The sequence below is a fragment of the Bubalus kerabau genome, chromosome 15 (assembly GCF_029407905.1).
Source record: "Bubalus kerabau isolate K-KA32 ecotype Philippines breed swamp buffalo chromosome 15, PCC_UOA_SB_1v2, whole genome shotgun sequence".
NCBI lineage: Eukaryota > Metazoa > Chordata > Mammalia > Artiodactyla > Bovidae > Bubalus > Bubalus kerabau.
Genome location: NC_073638.1, coordinates 83,490,405 through 83,510,546, shown reverse-complemented (window position 1 = coordinate 83,510,546; position 20,142 = coordinate 83,490,405). Strand labels below are relative to the sequence as shown.

The following is a 20,142-nucleotide window of genomic DNA, read 5'->3' as shown; positions in this document are numbered from 1 at the left end:
AAATGGCTGTCTGGGGAGGCCTTACAAATAGCTGTGAAAAGAAGAGAAGTGAAAAGCAAAGGAGAAAAGGAGAGATATAAACATCTGAATGCAGAGTTCCAAAGAATAGCAAGAAGAGATAAGAAAGCCTTCTTCAGCCATCAATGGAAAGAAATAGAGGAAAACAACAGAATCGGAAAGACTAGAGATCTCTTCAAGAAAATCAGAGATACCAAAGGAACATTTCATGCAAAGATGGGCTCGATAAAGGACAGAAACGGTATGGACCTAACAGAAGCAGAAGATATTAAGAAGAGATGGCAAGAATACACAGAAGAACTGTACAAAAAAGATCTTCACGACCCAGATAATCATGATGGTGTGATCACTGACCTAGAGCCAGACATCCTGGAATGTGAAGTCAAGTGGGCCTTAGAAAGCATCACTACGAACAAAGCTAGTGGAGGTGATGGAATTCCAGTTGAGCTATTCCAAATCCTGAAAGATGATGCTGTGAAAGTGCTGCACTCAATATGCCAGCAAATTTGGAAAACTCAGCAGTGGCCACAGGACTGGAAAAGGTCAGTTTTCATTCCAATCCCAAAGAAAGGCAATACCAAAGAATGCTCAAACTACCGCACAATTGCACTCATCTCACACACTAGTAAAGTAATGCTCAAAATTCTCCAAGCCAGGCTTCAGCAATATGTGAACCGTGAACTTCCTGATGTTCAAGCTGGTTTTAGATAAGGCAGAGGAACCAGAGATCAAATTGCCAACATCTGCTGGATCATGGAAAAAGCAAGAGAGTTCCAGAAAAATATCTGTTTCTGCTTTATTGACTATGCCAAAGCCTTTGACTGTGTGGATCACAATAAACTGTGGAAAATTCTGAAAGAGATGGGAATACCAGACCACCTGATCTGCCTCTTGAGAAATTTGTATGCAGGTCAGGAAGCAACAGTTAGAACTGGACATGGAACAACAGACTGGTTCCAAATAGGAAAAGGAGTACATCAAGGCTGTATATTGTCACCCTGTTTATTTAACTTATATGCAGAGTACATCATGAGAAACGCTGGACTGGAAGAAACACAAGCTGAAATCAAGATTGCCAGGAGAAATATCAATCACCTCAGATATGCAGATGACACCACCCTTATGTCAGAAAGTGAAGAGGAACTCAAAAGCCTCTTGATGAAAGTGAAAGTGGAGAGTGAAAAAGTTGGCTTAAAGCTCAACATTCAGAAAACGAAGATCATGGCATCGGGTCCCATCACTTCATGGAAATAGATGGGGAAACAGTGGAAACAGTGTCAGACTTTATTTTTCTGGGCTCCAAAATCACTGCAGATGGTGACTGCAGTCATGAAATTAAAAGACGCTGACTCCTTGGAAGGAAAGTTATGACCAACCTAGATAGTATATTGAAAAGCAGAGACATTACTTTGCCAACAAAAGTTCATCTAGTCAAGGCTGTGGTTTTTCCTGTGGTCATGTATGGATGTGAGAGGTGGACTGTGAAGAAGGCTGAGCTCGGAAGAATTGATGCTTTGGAACTGTGGTGTTGGAGAAGACTCTTGAGAGTCCCTTGGACTGCAAGGAGATCCAACCAGTCCATTCTGAAGGAGATCAGCCCTGGGAGTTCTTTGGAAGAAATGATGCTAAAGCTGAAACTCCAGTACTTTGGCCAGCTCATGCGAAGTGTTGACTCATTGGAAAAGACTCTGATGCTGGGAGGGATTGGGTTCAGGAGGAGAAGGGGATGACAGAGAATGAGATGGCTGGATGGCATCACTGACTCGATGGAAGTGAGTCTGAGTGAACTCTGGGAGTTGGTGATGGACAGGGAGGCCTGACGTGCTGCGATTCATGGGGTCGCAAAGAGTCAGACACGACTGAGTGACTGATCTGATCTGATCTGATCTGACTCTAAACTGATCAAGAAATTTTGAAAAAGAACATGAATTACCAGGACTGTCAGTGATGAGTGAGGGAACACTACTATAGATCCCACAGACATTTAAAGGATGAGAAAATATAGATGGATTGTGCAATAAATTCTACAGCTTAGATAAAATGGGGAAAAAAATCCCTCTAATGACCTAAATAAATAACCAGATGTGTCTAACTCTGCAACTGTATGGACTGTAGCCCACCAGGCTTCTCTGTGCATGGAATTCTCCAGGCAAGAATACTGGAGTGGGTTGCCATTCCCTTCTCCAGAGGATCTTCTCAACCCATGGATCAAACCTGGGTCTCCTGCATTGCAAGCAGATTCTTTACTGTCTGAGCCACCAGAGAAGACCCAACTAAATAACCAGAAGTTACCCTAAAATCAGAAAAGCCATATATTTACAAAGGAAATTGAATTTGTAGTTAAAACATTTCCACAGAGAAATTTAATTCCAAGTAAAAATATTTCCAAGTCAAAATATTTCCAAGTCCCAGATGGCTTCACTGTTGAAATCAACAAATACTTGATGAAGAAATATTAATTCTCTTAAGAAAATAGAGGAGGAGGAAACTCTTTCCCAATTTGTATTTTCTGAACATAAATGTTATATCAAAATGGATAAAAACTTTACTAGAAAATAAGAATATAGATCAATATAGACCAATCATTCACAAACATAGGTGCAAAAATCCTTTGAAATAATAGAAAATTGATCCAAAATATATAAAAATAATACCTTATGAATAATGGGTTTATACTGAAAATATTCATTTAGCATTCAAAAATAAATAATTAAAATTCAACATGTCAACAAGAAAAAAATCATATAATTATCCCAATAGATGTATTTAAAATGGCTGACAAATATCAACATTAATTTATGATTTTTAAAAAACCCATTAACAAGCAACTTTTTCAACATGACAAAGGTGATTGATGAAAAATTAACAGCTAAGCTTAAGTAAGAAAATAAATAGTTTTCTCTAATATCAAGAAGAATGCTCATATAGTACCTCCTATAAAATATTTTCCTGCAAGTTCTAAGTGGTACAATAAGACAAGAAAAGGAATAAAACACATACAGATGGAGGAAATAAAATTATTTTCATTTGCAAAAAAAATTTGATCACATATATAGAAAATTTTAATTGCAAAAATACACAACTACTAAAGGTAATTGTGGGAAAGATTAGTTTTCATTCCAATGCCAAAGAAGGGCAATGCCAAAGAATGCTCAAACTGCCAAAGATTGTACAATTGCACTCATTTCACATGCTAGAAGGTAATGCTCAAAATCCTTCAAGCTAGCCTTCAGCAGTACATGAACCCAGAGTTTCCAGATGTACAAGCTGGGTTTAGAAAAGGCAGATGAACCAGTATCAAATTGCCAACATTGGTAGGATCATAGAGAAAGCAAGGAAATTCCAGAAAAACATCTACTTCTGCTTCATTGATTATGCTAAAGTCTTTGATTGTGTGGATCAAAACAAACTGTGGAAAACATTTAAAGAGATGGGAGTACCAGACCACCTTACTTGTCTCCTGAGAAACCTGTGTGAGAGTCAAGAAGCAACAGTTAGAACCAGACATGGAACAACTGACTGATTCAGAATTGGAAAAGGAGTACGTCAAGGCTGAATATTATCACCTTGCTCAAGTAACTTCTGTGCAGAGTAGATAGTGCAAAACGCCAGGCTGGATGAATCACAAGCTGGATTCAAGATTGCTGGGAGAAATATCAATAACCTCAGATAGACAGATGATATCAATTTAATGGCAGAAAGTGAAGAGGAACTAAGCTGCTGGATGAGTGTGAAAGAGAGGAGTGAAAAAGCTGGCTTAAAACTCAACATTTAAAAAATGAAGATCATGGCATCTGGTTCCATTACTTCATGGCGTGAAGAAAGGGAAAAAGTAGAAGCATTGACAGATTTTCTTTTCTTGGGCTCCAAAATCACTGCAGATGGTGACTGCAGCCATGAAATTAAAAGACACTTGCTCCTTAGAAGGAAAGCTATAACAAACTCAGACAGCATATTAAAAAGCAGAGACCTTTCTTTGCCAACAAAGGTCCATAGAGTCAAAACTATGGTTTTCCCTGTAGTCATGTATGGATGTGAGAGTTGGACCATAAAAGAAAGCTGAACACCGAAGAACTGATGCTTTCGAACTGTGGTGCTGAAAAAGACTCTTGAGAGTCCCTTGGACTGCAAGATGCAACCAGTCCATCCTAAAGAAAATCAACCCTGAATAGTCATTGGAAGGACTGATGCTGAAGCTGAAGCTCCAGCACTTTGGCCACCTAATGGGAAGAGCTGACTCACTGGAAAAGACCCTGATGCTGGGAAAGATTGAAGGTGGGAGGAGAAGGGAATGACAGAGGATGAGATGGTTGGATGGCATCACCAACTCGATGGACATGGGTTTGGGTGAATTCCAAGAGATAGTGAAGGACAGGGGAGCCTGGCGTGCTGCAGTCTAAGTGGTAACAAAGAGTGGGACACAACTGAGCCATTGAACAACACTAAAGGTAATGAGTTAACTCGATAAGGTCACACTACACAAAGCCAATATAGAAAAATTGCACTTCTATAAACAAACAACAAATTTTTTAAAACTTCAAAATATATTGTAATTTACAGTTATATGTTTATTTATGTGCTAAGTCACTTTAGTTGTGTCCAGCTCTTTGCGACCCCATGGACTGTAGCCCGCCAAATTTTTCTGTCCATGGGATTTTCCAGGCAGGAATACTGGAGTGAGTTGCCATTTCCTTCTCCAGAGGATCTTCTCGACCCAGGATCTAACTGGTGTCTCTTAGTTCTCCTGAACTGGCAGGTGGGTTCTTTACCACTAGCACCACCTGGGAAGTCTCGTATTTATTTATAATGCCATCCAAAGGAAGGAATGAATGGGGATAAGTTTAACAGAAGATAGCCAAAAACTAAAGTCCTTTGCTAAAAAATTTAAAGAAGACCTAAAATAATGAAGAGATACATCACATTCATAGACTAAAATAGTCAATATTTTTCAGATATTACTTCTTATATAACTAAGCTACAGATTCACTGCAATCTCAACATAAGTGTCAGACAATTTTTAATAAAAATTCACAAGATTATTACAAAGTTTAAATAGAAATGCAAAAAACCTAAGCAAAAAGCATCTAAAAAAGTTGGTGGACCCACACTATCAGATTTCAAGGCTTAGTATAAAGCCACAGTACTCAAAAACAGTAGTAAAAAAAAAAATCATAAGAGTAGATATATAGATCAATTAAACTAATAGAAACTTGAGAGATGCAGGCATACATATAAACTCAATTGCTTTTCAACAATTACATCAAAGCAACTCGAAAGAGAAAGGACAGTCCTTGCAATAACTAGTAATTAAATAACCAGTTTCTCCTCCAGGAGATAGTGAAGGACAGGGAAGCCTGGCACGCTGCAGTCCATAGGTTTGCAAAGAGTTGGCACACAAGTTTGCAACTGATCAAAAACAACAAATCTACCCTGGGGAAGAGAATATCCACTCTTACGTCATACCACTTACAAAAAGTTAACTTGAAATTTTCATAGACCCAAATATAGGAACTAAACCTATAAGACTTCTGAAGGAAAATATAAGAGGAAATTTTTGTAATTGTAGAACAGCAAGACATGGAAACAATCTAAATATGTCTCTCTCTCCTAAGGCAGTTATTCTAGGCAAATTTATCTTCCCTGTTACCTTCTAAAACTCAGGTAAAGCTGTGTGACTCTTTTCCTATTAGTTCAGCATCTTCTCATTCCTGGCTATTTGTTGGTCCTCACTAGGCTAAGGTACCTGCCAAGATGCTCCACTTACAAGGCCCGCAGATGCTGCAGATGCTAGAAAAATCCTTGAGGAAGAGCATCCCTGAATCCTTAAAGGTGAGCTTGGGACACTCTTAGGGAAGCAGAGGGTTGCATTCTTAGGGAACCAAAGAGGTCAGGAGGAGAATGAGCTCTTACCGAGTGCGCGTTCTGTGGTAAGAACTCACTCACACAGCATCTCACACAGTTCACACCATCTCTTGGCAAGAGAAGTGTATTAACTCATGTCCTGGAAGAGGGAAGAGTTCTCAGTTATATGACTTGCCCAATAATTTTAAGTTACAAAAACACTACCCTCTGGAGACTCAAAAATATTTTCTTGATTTCTCTTTAAAAGGTTGATCTAAGTACATACTAATTTTTAAACATTTGTGCCCAAGGTGAAGTTAACCACCATGTATCTTCTTGGAATATTTAACAGGTCAAGTCTTATTTCTTTGAAATTCAAGTGCACATGGAAGAGATCTAGAAACAATTATCTACTATTCATTACTTTAAGGCAATGGTATTTCTTACAGAAGGCTGGATTTATGCAGATTTATTTATATTTTCACTTTTAACATTTAGAGGATTGGTGGAAGGAGGAAAATGCTTTTTCTTTCATTTTTTTCTTTTCCTTTTTTGTCTGCATGACTTGTCAGATCTCAGTTCCCTAACTAGAGATTGAATCCAGGTCCTCGACAGAGAAAGCATGAGTCCTAACTATGGACCATCAGGGAATTCCCTGAACTGCTTTTAAAAGCACTTTTCACATCTAAAGATAGAAGTTTAATCACAGAACCGCGGCCAGCACCGGCGCCAGCGGGGCCTCAAGGCCAGAACAATGGCTGCGTGGTCGTCAGTGGCAACGGAAAGCACTTCCAGCCCTCACTTCACCGCAGCCGCCGGACTTGATCTGTGGACTCGTGTCAGCCTCAAAACTCCCGTAGGAGGGGATGAATCCTCAGAAAATTATTGGAGAAGGCGATGGCACCCCACTCCAGTACTCTGGCCTGGAAAATCCCATGGACAGAAGAGCCTAGTAGGCTAGAGTCCATGGGGTCGCTGAGGGTTGGACACGACTGAGCGACTTCACTCTCACTTTCATGCATTAGAGAAGGAAATGGCAACCCACTCCAGTGTTCTTGCCTGGAGAATCTCTGGGATGGGGGAATCCTGGTGGGCCGCAGTCTATGGGGTCGCACAGAGTCGGACACAACTAAAGTGATGTAGCAGCAGCAGCAGCAGCAGCCAGAAAATGATGCTGAGTGAAAAAAGCCAGTCCCAAAGGGTTCCACACTATATAAGTCCATTTATATAAAATCCTTGAGATAACCAAATACAGAAACAGAGAACACATGATGGCTTCTGGAGGTGAACGAGGAGGCAGGGGCAATGGGAAGATAGTGGATGTGACTATAAGAGCCTCAGGAGCCATCCTCATGGTAAGGGAAGTGTTCTGCATCTGGACTGTATCAGGGTCAAAATCCTGTTGTGGCATTGCTCCTAAAGTCCAGTAGGTCTCTGTGCTTCACCAAGTTTACACAGTAAGCAGCCAGGATTTTACTCTGGGCAAGTGAACATTTGAAGCCAAGTCCTAACCCTTATGCTCATCTGCTTAGCACAGCGCCTTGGACTTTGGTCAATAAATTATACGTATCAGTTTCTATCTTACAGTTTCATCTAGAATATGCACCCTCATCCCACCATGGAGTTACCTTGATGACGGTGATTCCTCCTTGGTTCTACAGCTAAAAGGGCAGCCTGCCTGGGTCTGTACCCACCCCTTCCACCAGCAGGCTGTGTCTCCCCACCACGTCACTTAACTTTTATGTGCCTTGGCTTTCTCACACAGAATGGGAGTCATGAAGGGATTCCCTGGTGGCCCCAGGGGTTAAGACTTGGTACTTTCATTGCCTAGGGCCTGGGTTCGATCCCTGGATGCCTGATGTTGAAGCAAAGATCCCACAGGCTGCACAGCCACCATAAAAGAGGAGGGGGAGTAACAGGACCTCCAGTCTCTTGAGGTTGTTGTCAGATGAGAAGCCTTGATGGGGAACAGGCAGGCTGTGCCTTTCACACAGAGAAGCTATGCCAATATTAGCCACTGTGGGTATAGATCAGACCATAAATTTACAGTGGGGCGAATTGTGCCTACATCAGTTTATCTCATTTGAGGCCAATACTTTGAAAGACTTGGCATAATTTGGGATGAGTTGAATATCTTCACCTTCCTCAATCTTAACCATTTGTAAACCATCCTTTTACTCTGGGGAAGAGAAAGGTAAGCATTCTTCTATAGGTGGCCTATCTGGTTTTGTTTATATTTACTGTAAAGGGACTAAAGAGACAATTCTCCACGACCTTTAGTTACTATAGCCTCCACTTATTTGTAGGAAATAGTTACCTTTACCAGAGGTTAATTTGAAAATATGTGTTGAAAAGCCTTAAACATGTAGATAGCTTTAAACCCAGCAATCTCCCTTCTAAAAACCTTCCCTAAGCAAATATCAGGTACAAATGCAAAGATTTCAGCAAAAAAGATATTCTTTGAAGAGTACTTTTTTGCATCAAGAAGTTGGAAACACCTGGAGTGGAGTGTATTTGATATTCTCCAGTTTTGTGAAATTTGTTGTATGTGCCTGGAGAATCCCATGGGCAGAGGAACCTGGTGGGCTACAGTCCACGGGGTCACAAAGAGTCAGACATGACTGAAGGGACTTAGCATGTACACACTTACATGAACAGATGTAATCTATTAAAGATCTTATTAAATTCCATAATAGGAGTTCTGTTCATAAATTCCGTTGGTTTGCATATCTTCTATGTGAATATTTTTTAAAGATATATTTATTGGGGGGAAACTTAGAATCTCACCAATGGTCTGCTGAAGTTCTTACTAGGTACCTTCCAATCAAAAAATTCCATTATTTCATAAAAATAAACCTTGTCCTATGCAAGCACGGCACTTTTCCATCTCTTCCTAATAAAATCATCCTCTCACTTTCTTGTAATACTACAGGTTTATGGGACCACCTTCCACATAAACCAGGGAAACCCTTTCAAGCTAAAGGCTCTGGTGGACAAGTGGCCTGATTTTAATACAGTGGTTATCCGCCCTCAGGAGCAGGTAAGGGGCCAGATGTGGAATGAATAGGTATTTATGTCCATATTGGCTATGTACTTACCATGCAGTTGGCAATATGGTAGACCCTGGGAATATAGAAATAAATCAAGGTGATATAGTCAACATGTCCTTATCTTCAAAAAGTCCACAGCCTGGAGGAGATTATAGGTAAATCCATAGGGAAATGACATCATGGTGTGAAATGGTTAGTTGCTCAGTCGTGTCTGACTCTGCGACCTTGTGGACTGTAGCCCACCAGGCTCCTCTGTCCATGGAATTCTCCAGGCAAGAATACTGGAGTGGGCTGCCATTCCCTTCTCCAGGGGATCTTCCCAACCCAGGGATTGAACCCATGTCTCCTGCCTTGCAGGTGGATTCTTTACTGTCTGAGCCACTAGGGTCCCATGGTGTGAAATGGGCAGAATCAAAACCAAGATGGCATCCTGCTGCTGCTTAGGACCAAACACTTTGTCATTTCTCGCATCCAGTTTGCGGGAAAAGAGGCAACCAGGGGGAGGCTGTGCTAATGTAGGATTATGTTGATGGCGTAGACAAGAGCTTGATCTTTTGTGAAAGGCATCAAAGAAGCATTTCCCAGGCTGGATTTCTACATGTAATAAATCAAGCCCATTTTAAACTCTTAACCTAAGGGGAAAAAAAATATTTCATACCTTGTACAAACACCAGTTTTGAAACCACATCAACTCATTCATGCTAACTCAAAACTTCTCATTGTGATGGTCTCTTCCCGTTGAGATGCTGAACCATGTTATAACCTATGGTCATAAATTAAGCAAATAAAACCAGGCAGGAAGGGAAAAAGCATGTGGTAGAGGTTGCAGGGAGAGGAATGATTCTTAGTAGAAATTTTACCAAAATTGGATGTTGAATATAAATAGGATTTTTTACATGGTTGCAGATCAGAACTTCATTCAAAGCAGTTGCAAGAGATAAAGTCTGAAACAAGAGTGAATTAAGGAAAATTAAGGAGCAAATTACATAGTTGGAATTGTTGGTTATGTATTGTATGATAATTTTTTAATTAGTGAAATTGAATAGTTAAGTTTATTTAATAGTTAAGTTTATTCAAAAATAAAATGTATAATTATATTTTAAAATATCAAGTAAAATTGTAATATAAATATATTATCACTTAATATAACATATAGAAGTGAAAGGGGTAATAAATATTCAAGAAACCAAATTAAATAACAATTTAAAACGAACACTTTTAATTATTGATAGGAATCTGAGCTACTTTCAAAAATACAGTCTTAAAAATAAGACTTTTCCAACTTGAAGAATGATCATTGACATATAAGATTGTGTCAGATCTACAACATTGCAGATTTGATATACATGTACATTACAATGATTCCCTCCATAACTTTAGCTAACACTCTATCCTGTCTCATAATTATCATTCTATTTTTTAGTGAAAACATTCAAAATCTGCTCTCTTAGCAACCTTCAAGTACAGTTAACCCTTGAACAACACGGGTTGGAACTGCATGAGTCCACTTAAATATCTTTTTTCCCCAATAATTACATGCTACAGTACTCCACCATCTGACGATGTTTGAATCTGTAGATGCAGAATAGCAGATACAAAGGATGACTGTAAAGTTATAAGCAGATTTTCAGCTGTATGGAGAGTTGGGGTCCCTAACTCCTGCTTCGTTCAATGCTCAACTGCATATAATACAGCATTAACTATGTTCCTGCGACGGGCGCGCCAAAGCGCAGGCGGCTGCAACGGGCGCGCCAAAGCCCAGCGAGAGGACCCACCCCACGTCCGAGGTCAGGGGCAGAAGCCGGGACAACCCCATGCCCGAAGGGCGGCGGCCAAGAGGAGTTACCCCACGTCCGAGGTCAGGGGCAGCGGCCAAGAGTACTAGACTGCGACAACACAGGAACGGCCGAGAGGAGCTACCCCATGTCCGAGGTCGGGGGGGCGACGAGAGGAGTTACCCCTCGGCCGAGGTCAGGGGCGGCGGCCGGGAGGAGATACCCCATGCCCCACACCCCAAGACCGAGGCCAGGGGCAGTGGGCGGGAGGACCAACCTCACGTCCAAGGAGCCTTGGCTGCACAGGGTCAGGAGAGCCTAGAGGAGCTATCCCACATTGAAGGTCAGGAAGGCCGGCGGTGAGGTACCCCTCATCCAGGGTAAGGAGCAATGGCTCCACTTTGCTGGAGCAGCTGTGAAGAGATACCCCACGCCCAAGGTAAGAGAACCCCAAGTAAGAGAGTAGGTGTTGCAAGAGGACATCAGAGGGCAGACACACTGAAACCATACTCACAGACAACTAGTCAATCTAATCACACTAGGACCACAGCCTTGTCTAACTCAATGAAACTAAGCCATGCCCGTGGGACAACCCAAGACGGGGTGGGTCATGGTGGAGAGATTTGACAGAATGTGGTCCACTGGAGAAAGGAATGGCAAACCACTAAAGTATTCTTGCCTTGAGAACCCCATGAACAGTATGAAAAGGCAAAATGATACGATACCAAAAGAGAAACTCCCCAGGTCAGTAGGTGCCCAGTATGCTACTGGAGATCAGTAGAGAAATAACTCCAGAAAGAATGAAGGGATGGAGCCAAAGCAAAAACAATACCCACCTGTGGATGTGACTGGTGATAGAAGCAAGGCCCAATGCTGTAAAGAGCAATATTGCATAGGAACCTGGAATGTCAGGACCATGAATCAGAGCAAAATGGAAGTGGTCAAACAAGAGATGGCAAGAGTGAATGTTGACATTCTAGGAATCAGCGAACTGAAATGGACTGGAATGGGTGAATTTAACTCAGATGACCATTATATCTACTACTGCAGGCAGGAATCCCTCAGAAGAAATGGAGTAGCCATCATGGTCAACAAAAGAGTCCGAAATGCAGTACTTGGATGCAATCTCAAAAACGACAGAATGATCTCTGTTCGTTTCCAAGGCAAACCATTCGGTATCACAGTAATCCAAGTCTATGCCCCAACCAGTAACGCTGAAGAAGCTGAAGTTGAACGGTTCTATGAAGACCTACAAGACCTTTTAGAACTAACACCCAAAAAAGATATCCTTTTCATTATAGGGGATTGGAATGCAAAAGTAGGAAGTCAAGAAACACCTGAAGTAACAGGCAAATTTGGCCTTGGAATATGGAATGAAGCAGGGCAAAGACTGATAGAGTTTTGCCAAGAAAATGCACTGGTCATAACAAACACCCTCTTCCAACAACACAAGAGAAGACTCTATACATGGACATCAGATGGTCAACGCCGAAATCACACTGATTGTATTCTTTGCAGCCAAAGATGGAGAAGCTCTATACAGTCAGCAAAAACAAGACCAGGAGCTGACTGTGGCTCAGACCATGAACTCCTTATTGCCAAATTCAGACTTAAATTGAAGAAAGCAGGGAAAACCACTACACCATTCAGGGTATGATCTGAATCAAATCCCTTATGATTATACAGTGGAAGTGAGAAATAGACTTAAGGGCCTAGATCTGATAGAGTGCCTGATGAACTATGGAATGAGGTTCGTGACATTGTACAGGAGATAGGGATCAAGACCATCCCCATGGAAAAGAAATGCAAAATGCAAAATGGCTGTCTGGGGAGGCCTTACAAATAGCTGTGAAAAGAAGAGAAGTGAAAAGCAAAGGAGAAAAGGAGAGATATAAACATCTGAATGCAGAGTTCCAAAGAATAGCAAGAAGAGATAAGAAAGCCTTCTTCAGCCATCAATGGACAGAAATAGAGGAAAACAACAGAATGGGAAAGACTAGAGATCTCTTCAAGAAAATCAGAGATACCAAAGGAACATTTCATGCAAAGATGGGCTCGATAAAGGACAGAAATGGTATGGACCTAACAGAGGCAGAAGATATTAAGAAGAGATGGCAAGAATACACAGAAGAACTGTACAAAAAAGATCTTCATGACCCAGATAATCGCAATGGTGTGATCACTGACCTAGAGCCAGACATCCTGGAATGTGAAGTCAAGTGGGCCTTAGAAAGCATCATTATGAACAAAGCTAGTGGAGGTGATGGAATTCCAGGTGAGCTATTCCAAATCCTGAAAGATGATGCTGTGAAAGTGCTGCACTCAATATGCCAGCAAATTTGGAAAACTCAGCAGTGGCCATAGGACTGGAAAAGGTCAGTTTTCATTCCAATCCCAAAGAAAGGCAATACCAAAGAATGCTCAAACTACCACACAATTGCACTCATCTCACAAGCTAGTAAAGTAATGCTCAAAATTCTCCAAGCCAGGCTTCAGCAATATGTGAACCGTGAATTTCCTGATGTTCAAGCTGGTTTTAGAAAAGGCAGAGGAACCAGAGATCAAATTGCCAATATCTGCTGGATCATGGAAAAAGCAAGAGAGTTCCAGAAAAACATCTATTTCTGCTTTATTGATTATGCCAAAGCCTTTGACTGTGTGGATCACAATAAACTGTGGAATATTCTGAAAGAGATGGGAATACCAGACCACCTGATCTGCCTCTTGAGAAATCTGTATGCAGGTCAGGAAGCAACAGTTAGAACTGGACATGGAACAACAGACTGGTTCCAAATAGGAAAAGGAGTACGTCAAGGCTGTATATTGTCACCCTGCTTATTTAACTTATATGCAGAGTACATCATGAGAAACGCGGGACTGGAAGAAACACAAGCTGGAATCAAGATTGCCGGGAGAAATATCAATCACCTCAGATATGCAGATGACACCACCCTTATGGCAGAAAGTGAAGAGGAACTCAAAAGCCTCTTGATGAAGGTGAAAGTGGAGAGTGAAAAAGTTGGCTTAAAGCTCAACATTCAGAAAACGAAGATCATGGCATCTGGTCCCATCACTTCATGGGAAATAGATGGGGAAACAGTGGAAACAGTGTCAGACTTTATTTTTCTGGGCTCCAAAATCACTGCAGATGGTGACTGCAGCCATGAAATTAAAAGATGCTTACTCCTTGGAAGGAAAGTTATGACCAACCTAGATAGCATATTCAAAAGCAGACATTACTTGGCCAACAAAGGTTCGTCTAGTCAAGGCTATGGTTTTTCCAGGGGTCAGGTATGGATGTGAGAGTTGGACTGTGAAGAAGGCTGAGCACCAAAGAATTGATGCTTTTGAACTGTGGTGTTGGAAAAGACTCTTGAGAGTCCCTTGGACTGCAAGGAGATCCAACCAGTCCATTCTGAAGGAGATCAGCCCTGGGATTTCTTTGGAAGAAATGATGCTAAAGCTGAAACTCCAGAACTTTGGCCACCTCATGCAAAGAGTTGACTCATTGGAAAAGACTCTGATGCTGGGAGGGATTGGGTTCAGGAGGAGAAGGGGACGATAGAGAATGAGATGGCTGGATGGCATCACTGACTCGATGGACGTGGGTCTCAGTGAACTCTGGGAGTTGGTGATGGACAGGGAGGCCTGACGTGCTGCGATTCATGGGGTCGCAAAGAGTTGGACACGACTGAGCGACTGATCTGATCTGAACTATGGTCCTCATTCTTTGCCTTTTATCCTCAGAACTTATTTGTCTTATAACGAAGTTTGTGCCCTTTGACCCACATTTCCCCACTGCCCGCTCCCGGGCTTCCCCAGCCTCTGTGATCAAGTGTTTTAAAATCCGCACCCGGAAGCCATCATGCCTTCCTCTGTCTGCCCATTTCACGTAGCACAATGCACACAGGGTCTACCCACGCGTCACAAACAGCAGGATTTGCTTCTTTCTCTGGGCTGACTGATGTTCCACTGCCAGACATGCCACATGTTCCCTGTCCGTTCATTCGTTGTCTCCATGTCGTGGCTATTGCGAATAGCATTGCATTGAGCATGGAGCACACGTGTCTCTTCCAGGTCCTGTTTTCATTTCCTTTGGATACACACCCAGAATGGGGTTCCCAATTCCTAGGACAGTTCTGTTTTAAATTTGGGGGGAGACCACCATACCATTCCTATAGTGGCTATACCAATTTACATTCCCACCAACAGTGCACGAGGGTTCCTTTTTCTCCAAACCACTGCCCCCCACCCCAATGTTTGTTATCTCTTTTCTTTTTGATGATAACCGTTTTGCTGTGTATGTGGTCTTGATTTGCATTGACCTGCTAATTCATGATATAGAGCACTTTTTCATGTATCTGCTGGCCATTTGTATATCTTCTTCGGAAAAATGTCTATTCAATTCCTCTGCCTATTTTAAGAGGATTATTTGGAACTGTTCTGAGAACTGTTCCCATTTTGACATTTCTTATAAGGCAAGCCTTTTGGTGATGAATTTCTTCAGTTTTTATTTGTTAGTGAAAGTCTGTCTTGTCTCTGAAGAACAAATTTGACGGGTAAAGTAGTTTTGGTTGACAGTTTATTTCTTTCCACACTTTAAATATATTGCCCTATTTTCTTCTGGCTTGCAAGGTCTCTGAGACATCGACTGATAGCCGCCTTAAGGGATTTTCAACAGTATTATTCTAATGTATCTAAGTGAGGTCCTCTTTAAGTTGTTTGGTGACCTATTAGCTTCTCAAACTTGTATATCCGAATTTCTTCCAAGAATTCGGAAGTTCTCAGCCATTATTTCTTTAAATAAGCTTTCTTCCCTCTTTCCCTCTCTTCTACTTCTGGAAATTAATAAATTCACAAATTGGTTCTTTTGAGGTATCCTATAGATAAGGGGTTTCATGAAATTAATTTAGGTGTATTCAAGGCATATGGGCTTCCCTGGTGGCTCAGCTGATTAAGAGTCCACCTGCAATGCAGGAGACCTGGGTTCAATCCCTGGGTTGGGAAGATCCCCTGGAGAAGGCAATGGCTACTCACTTCAGTAGTCTGGCCTGGAGAATTCCTTGGACTGTATAGTCCATGGGGTGGCAGAGTCAGACATGAGTGAATGACTTTCACTTCACTTTCATAGGTCACACGGGCTTTCCTCACTGTTTTTTATTCTTTTTCTTTTTGCTCTTCTAATTAGATAATTTCACTTGGTCTAACTCTGAGCTCTGATTCTTTCTTCTGTTTGGTTTAGATTGTTGTTGAAGCGCTCTGTTGAATTCTTCCATGTACTCCTACTATTCTTCACTTCCTAAATTTTTCTTTGGTTCTTTTTTAAGTTTTCCATCTCTGAACATCTCATTTTGTTCTTGTATTGTTGTCCTGATACGGTTAAATTATTTTTCTGTGTTCTCTTACAGCTCTCTGCACATCTTTTGAAAAATTATTTTGAATTCTTTGTTAGGAAATTCCTGGGTATCATTGCTTTGAAGCCAATTGCTGGGGTTTACTGTATTCTTTTGGTGGTTTCATATTTCCCTGATTTTTTCAGTTCAGTTGTTCAGTTGTGTCCAACTCTTTGTGACCCCATGGACTGCAGCACACCAGGCCTCCCTGTCCATCACCAACTCCTGGAGCTTGCTCAAACTCGTGTCCATCGAGTCGGTGATGCCATCCAATCATCTCATGCTCTGCCGTCCCCTTCTCCTCCCGCCTCCAATCTTTCCCAGCATCAGGGTCTTTTCCAAGGAGTCAGTTCTTCATATTGGGTTCTTTATGAGCCCTATATCCTTGCATAGGTGCCTGAACTTTTGAAGAAACAACCTTCCATACTTTATGGACTGACTTTGGTAAGGGAAAATTTTCTCATGGGTAGGAGCTTCCCTGGTAGCTCAGATAGTAAAGAATCTGCCTGCAATGCAGGAGACTCGAGTTCCATACCCTGGAGAAGGGAATGGCTACCCAGTCCAGTATTCTTGCCTTGAAAATCTCATGCACAGAAGAGATTTGGCTGTGGTCCACGAAGTCACAAAGAGTCAGACATGACTGAGTGACTTTCTGGGGCTCTCTAGCATGTGCTGGGGCCCCAGGTCTAGCGGTGCAGGGCATTCAGTGCAGGGGCTTGTGGTGGCACTGGTCTTCAGGGCTAGGGGGTGACGGCTTTTCCACTCAGGCTACTGGGATCCACACTGACAACTGTGTGATCCTTGGTGAGCATTTCAGGGGGGTCAACAGTGGCTTCAAGGCTTTTGGGGTCCTCAGTGATGCCTCCAAGTCTAGTGGCTACAGGCCAGGGCAGGCGTGGTAGTGGCTGCCATCGGTGGTGTGTTCAGACACAGCTATGGGGGCCAGCAGCAGACTCTCGGGCAGTGGCTGGGCCGTTTGCAAACAGGCACATGATGGTGGGGGCCCTGGCAGCAGCAGGGCCAGGACCAACTGCAGGCGCACTGGCAGCCTTGGGGGGCCTAGCTGGCACTCAATACAGTGTCTACTGGGTCTTGCCATGAGGGCACAGCAATTGGAGATGGGGGCATGCAGGCAGGCAGCTGGGGGGCTCAGCTGCAGGTCAGTGCAGGGGTGCAGGCCCGATCCAGGCCCACAGACAGCTGTGGGGACCCTAGCTATCAATGGGCTCTCTCATGACTGCACAGTCTGTCTCTCACTGTGTGAATGGCAGTGGAGGCCAGTGACAGTTACCTGTTGAGTGGCACGCAAGTACACAGCTGGAGGGGCCAGCCCCCAACATGTGCTGGGTGGTGGATGTCAGCTTGTATTCATGCAGCTGCAGAGCTGACTGTGGGTTCGGTGACCTGGTTCTGGTAGGAGCCGGTTGGGGAGGGTGGGAGGAGTGTCTCGGGTGGCTGACACAGAGCATGTGAATACTGGTGGGGCAAAATTTGATGATGTCTGCAGGTGGTCCAGTGTTGACTGTTGATTTCTGCAGGGGCAAAAACTGCTGGGTTTTCCTGAAGAGCAGGTCAGGGTGAATTGTGCATCATCCCCATTACATGGCTGCTACTGGTGACCCCTGCACTTCTTTCTCATTTCTAACCACCTCTATTTATCTCAGTTTTGCCAGTCTGGGTGGGGTGAAACTGGAGTGGGACCTTGGTGTGGTGCTCTAGAAGGCTGGGGAAGCTGCCCCTTGGTCCTGTACTTCCTCTCTTGGTGAGAGCTCTTTCTAGCTGGGGAGTTCCCTCTTGGCACTGGGCAATGCTGGCTTGGTGAATGGGATGATGCAGGCGAAATGGGACTGTCTTTCTTCTCTTTGGGGGCAGCTAGTCTCAATTTTTTTTTTTTTTTTAAATTCTCCTGTGTTGCATGACTCCAGGGCTCTCTCATAGCTTTTTTGTGTGTGTGGGTAGTAGGCAAAATTGACCTAATTATTGATCTAATTATTGATCTTTGTGAGGGACAGAGGCTGGGGTCTCCTATATGGACATTTTTGGTGGCGTTACTCTTAAAAATACAGTTTGATCAGAAGTAACCCCTGCTGAATTGCAAGTGCAGTTGTGTGTCGTATTTTCCAGTTATAGGGGGAAAAGCTTTCCGATTCTGCACTAGGTAAAGGAAGTTTCTCCTCTTATCTATTCCTTTATCCTCCTGTGTCAGTTTTAATAATTTCACTAGGTACACTTAAATGAGTATGCTTGTTTGCTGATGGGATTGTTGTTGGCTTTACAACAGCATGATTTTTGTTTTTTGGCCGTTCTGTGCAGCATGTGGGATCTTAGTTTCCCAACCAGGGATGGAACACATGCCCCCCAGTCCAACCCGTGCCTCCTGCAGTGGAAGCATGGAGTCTTAACCAGACCACCAGAGAAGCCCTTGAGTATTTTTTAAAGAAAGCAAATCGATTTAATCATCTTTTTCTTGGTTTCACAATGTATAGAAGAATCGCCTGACCTGTTGCCTGTCTCTGTTTCAATAAAGACATGTTCATAGCCCACATAATCTAAACATCTTTGCCCTAAAGCAGGGTGTATTCTTTTGGCCAAATATTTCGCTTCTCAATTGTCATTTTACTGAGCTGGTAGAACTGGGTAAGTCGCAGTCCCAAGTCTGGCCATAGCTGCTAGCTTGGTTTTTGCTGTTTATTGACCACACTCATGGAAGTGGATTGGGCACACACAGAAGCCTCAGGGTTCTCAAGAGCAGCGGGAAGCAGCAAGATTCAGCGCTCAGTCACTTTGCAAGCTTCTTCATGTGTTTCATGGAAGGGTGGAAAGTAATTTTAAATAGATTATTTTTGTTAGGTTTGAAAATTTAGAGCAATAACTGAGTTGGAAGTAGTTTTGTTCAAGACATTTTTCATTATTAATTGAATAAGGGAGTTCTTGACTTGATCTCATAATGTAAATAATCCTTCAATAAAATCAATACAACAAAAAAATGCTAACATTTTAGTATTTTTAAAATATCATAATATAACAGAACACTGAGAACTAGTATGGCAATCACTAAGTAGATGTATTTTGGTTAATTCTACTTTCCTGACCCAAACAGGAGATGACAGATGACCTTGATCACTACACCAATACTTATCAAGTCTACTCCAAGGACCCTAAGAAATGTCAGGAATTCCTTGGCTCACCAGAAGTCATCAACTGGAAGCAACATCTGCAGATTCAAAGTAAGGGGCCAGGATGTGGGCAGGCTGCTGGACTCTCCTGTGTCGGATATGTAGGGTCCGTTTACCTCTGGAGTGACACCCCTGTATCCTCTATAGCAGGCTTCTTGGGTGGTTCAGAAGGTAAAGAATCTGCCTGCAATGCAGGAGACCTGGGTTTGATCACTGCATCAGGAAGATCCCCTGGAGAACGGAATGGCAACCCACTCCAGTGTTCTTCCTGGACAATTCCAGGGACAGAGGAGTCTGGTGGGCTACAGTCCATGGGGTCACAAGAGTCTGACATGACTGAGTGACTAACACTCACACACTCCCTCTCACACACTCACACACACACACGTTTATACATCTTTATTGCAATCCCAGACACTCCAGACTGGCGGGTGGCAAGTTAATAAGCAGGAGAACTTACCTCCAGGCTTGTCCTGGGAGACTGAAGGACGAGGGAATCCCCTCATCTGCCTGCCAAAATCTTAAAAACGCATATAGTGGCCTTATCTGGGTTTAGTCACGTGCCCAATCCAGATATGTGAACACCACATTTCTATCTCAAGGCTGTGTCCTTGGAGCAGTTTCTGGAAGGCAAGTGGAACACCCGTTCCAAGGACAGGGGAGGGAGGGGGAAGCCTCCAGTTGCCTCCGGAGTCAAGGGTGACATGTCTTCTTAATGACCTCCTCCAATAATAGTGAATTAGAACTTAAAGACTGTTGTGTATGGGGTTTACACAGGAAATCATGAGCAATAGAATTTCTTAATAGTTAAAAATTCACAGCTACCTGATTCAACTCATTGGAATTAAGACCTGATGCTGGGAAAGACTAAAGGCAAAGGGAGAAGACA

General features: G+C 42.6%; 1 protein-coding gene across 1 annotated transcript in view; it reads left to right on the top strand.

Annotated features, from left to right (window-relative positions):
* Nucleotides 1-5,769: 5,769 nt before the first annotated feature.
* The window catches only part of LOC129628602 (glycine N-acyltransferase-like), a 30,627-nt gene continuing 16,254 nt past the window's right edge, over nt 5,770-20,142 (top strand). The window contains exons 1-3 of the mRNA XM_055548052.1: nt 5,770-5,847; nt 8,792-8,899; nt 19,178-19,304. Coding sequence (XP_055404027.1) covers nt 5,770-5,847; nt 8,792-8,899; nt 19,178-19,304 — 313 coding nt within the window. The remainder of the gene's footprint in view (nt 5,848-8,791; nt 8,900-19,177; nt 19,305-20,142) is intronic.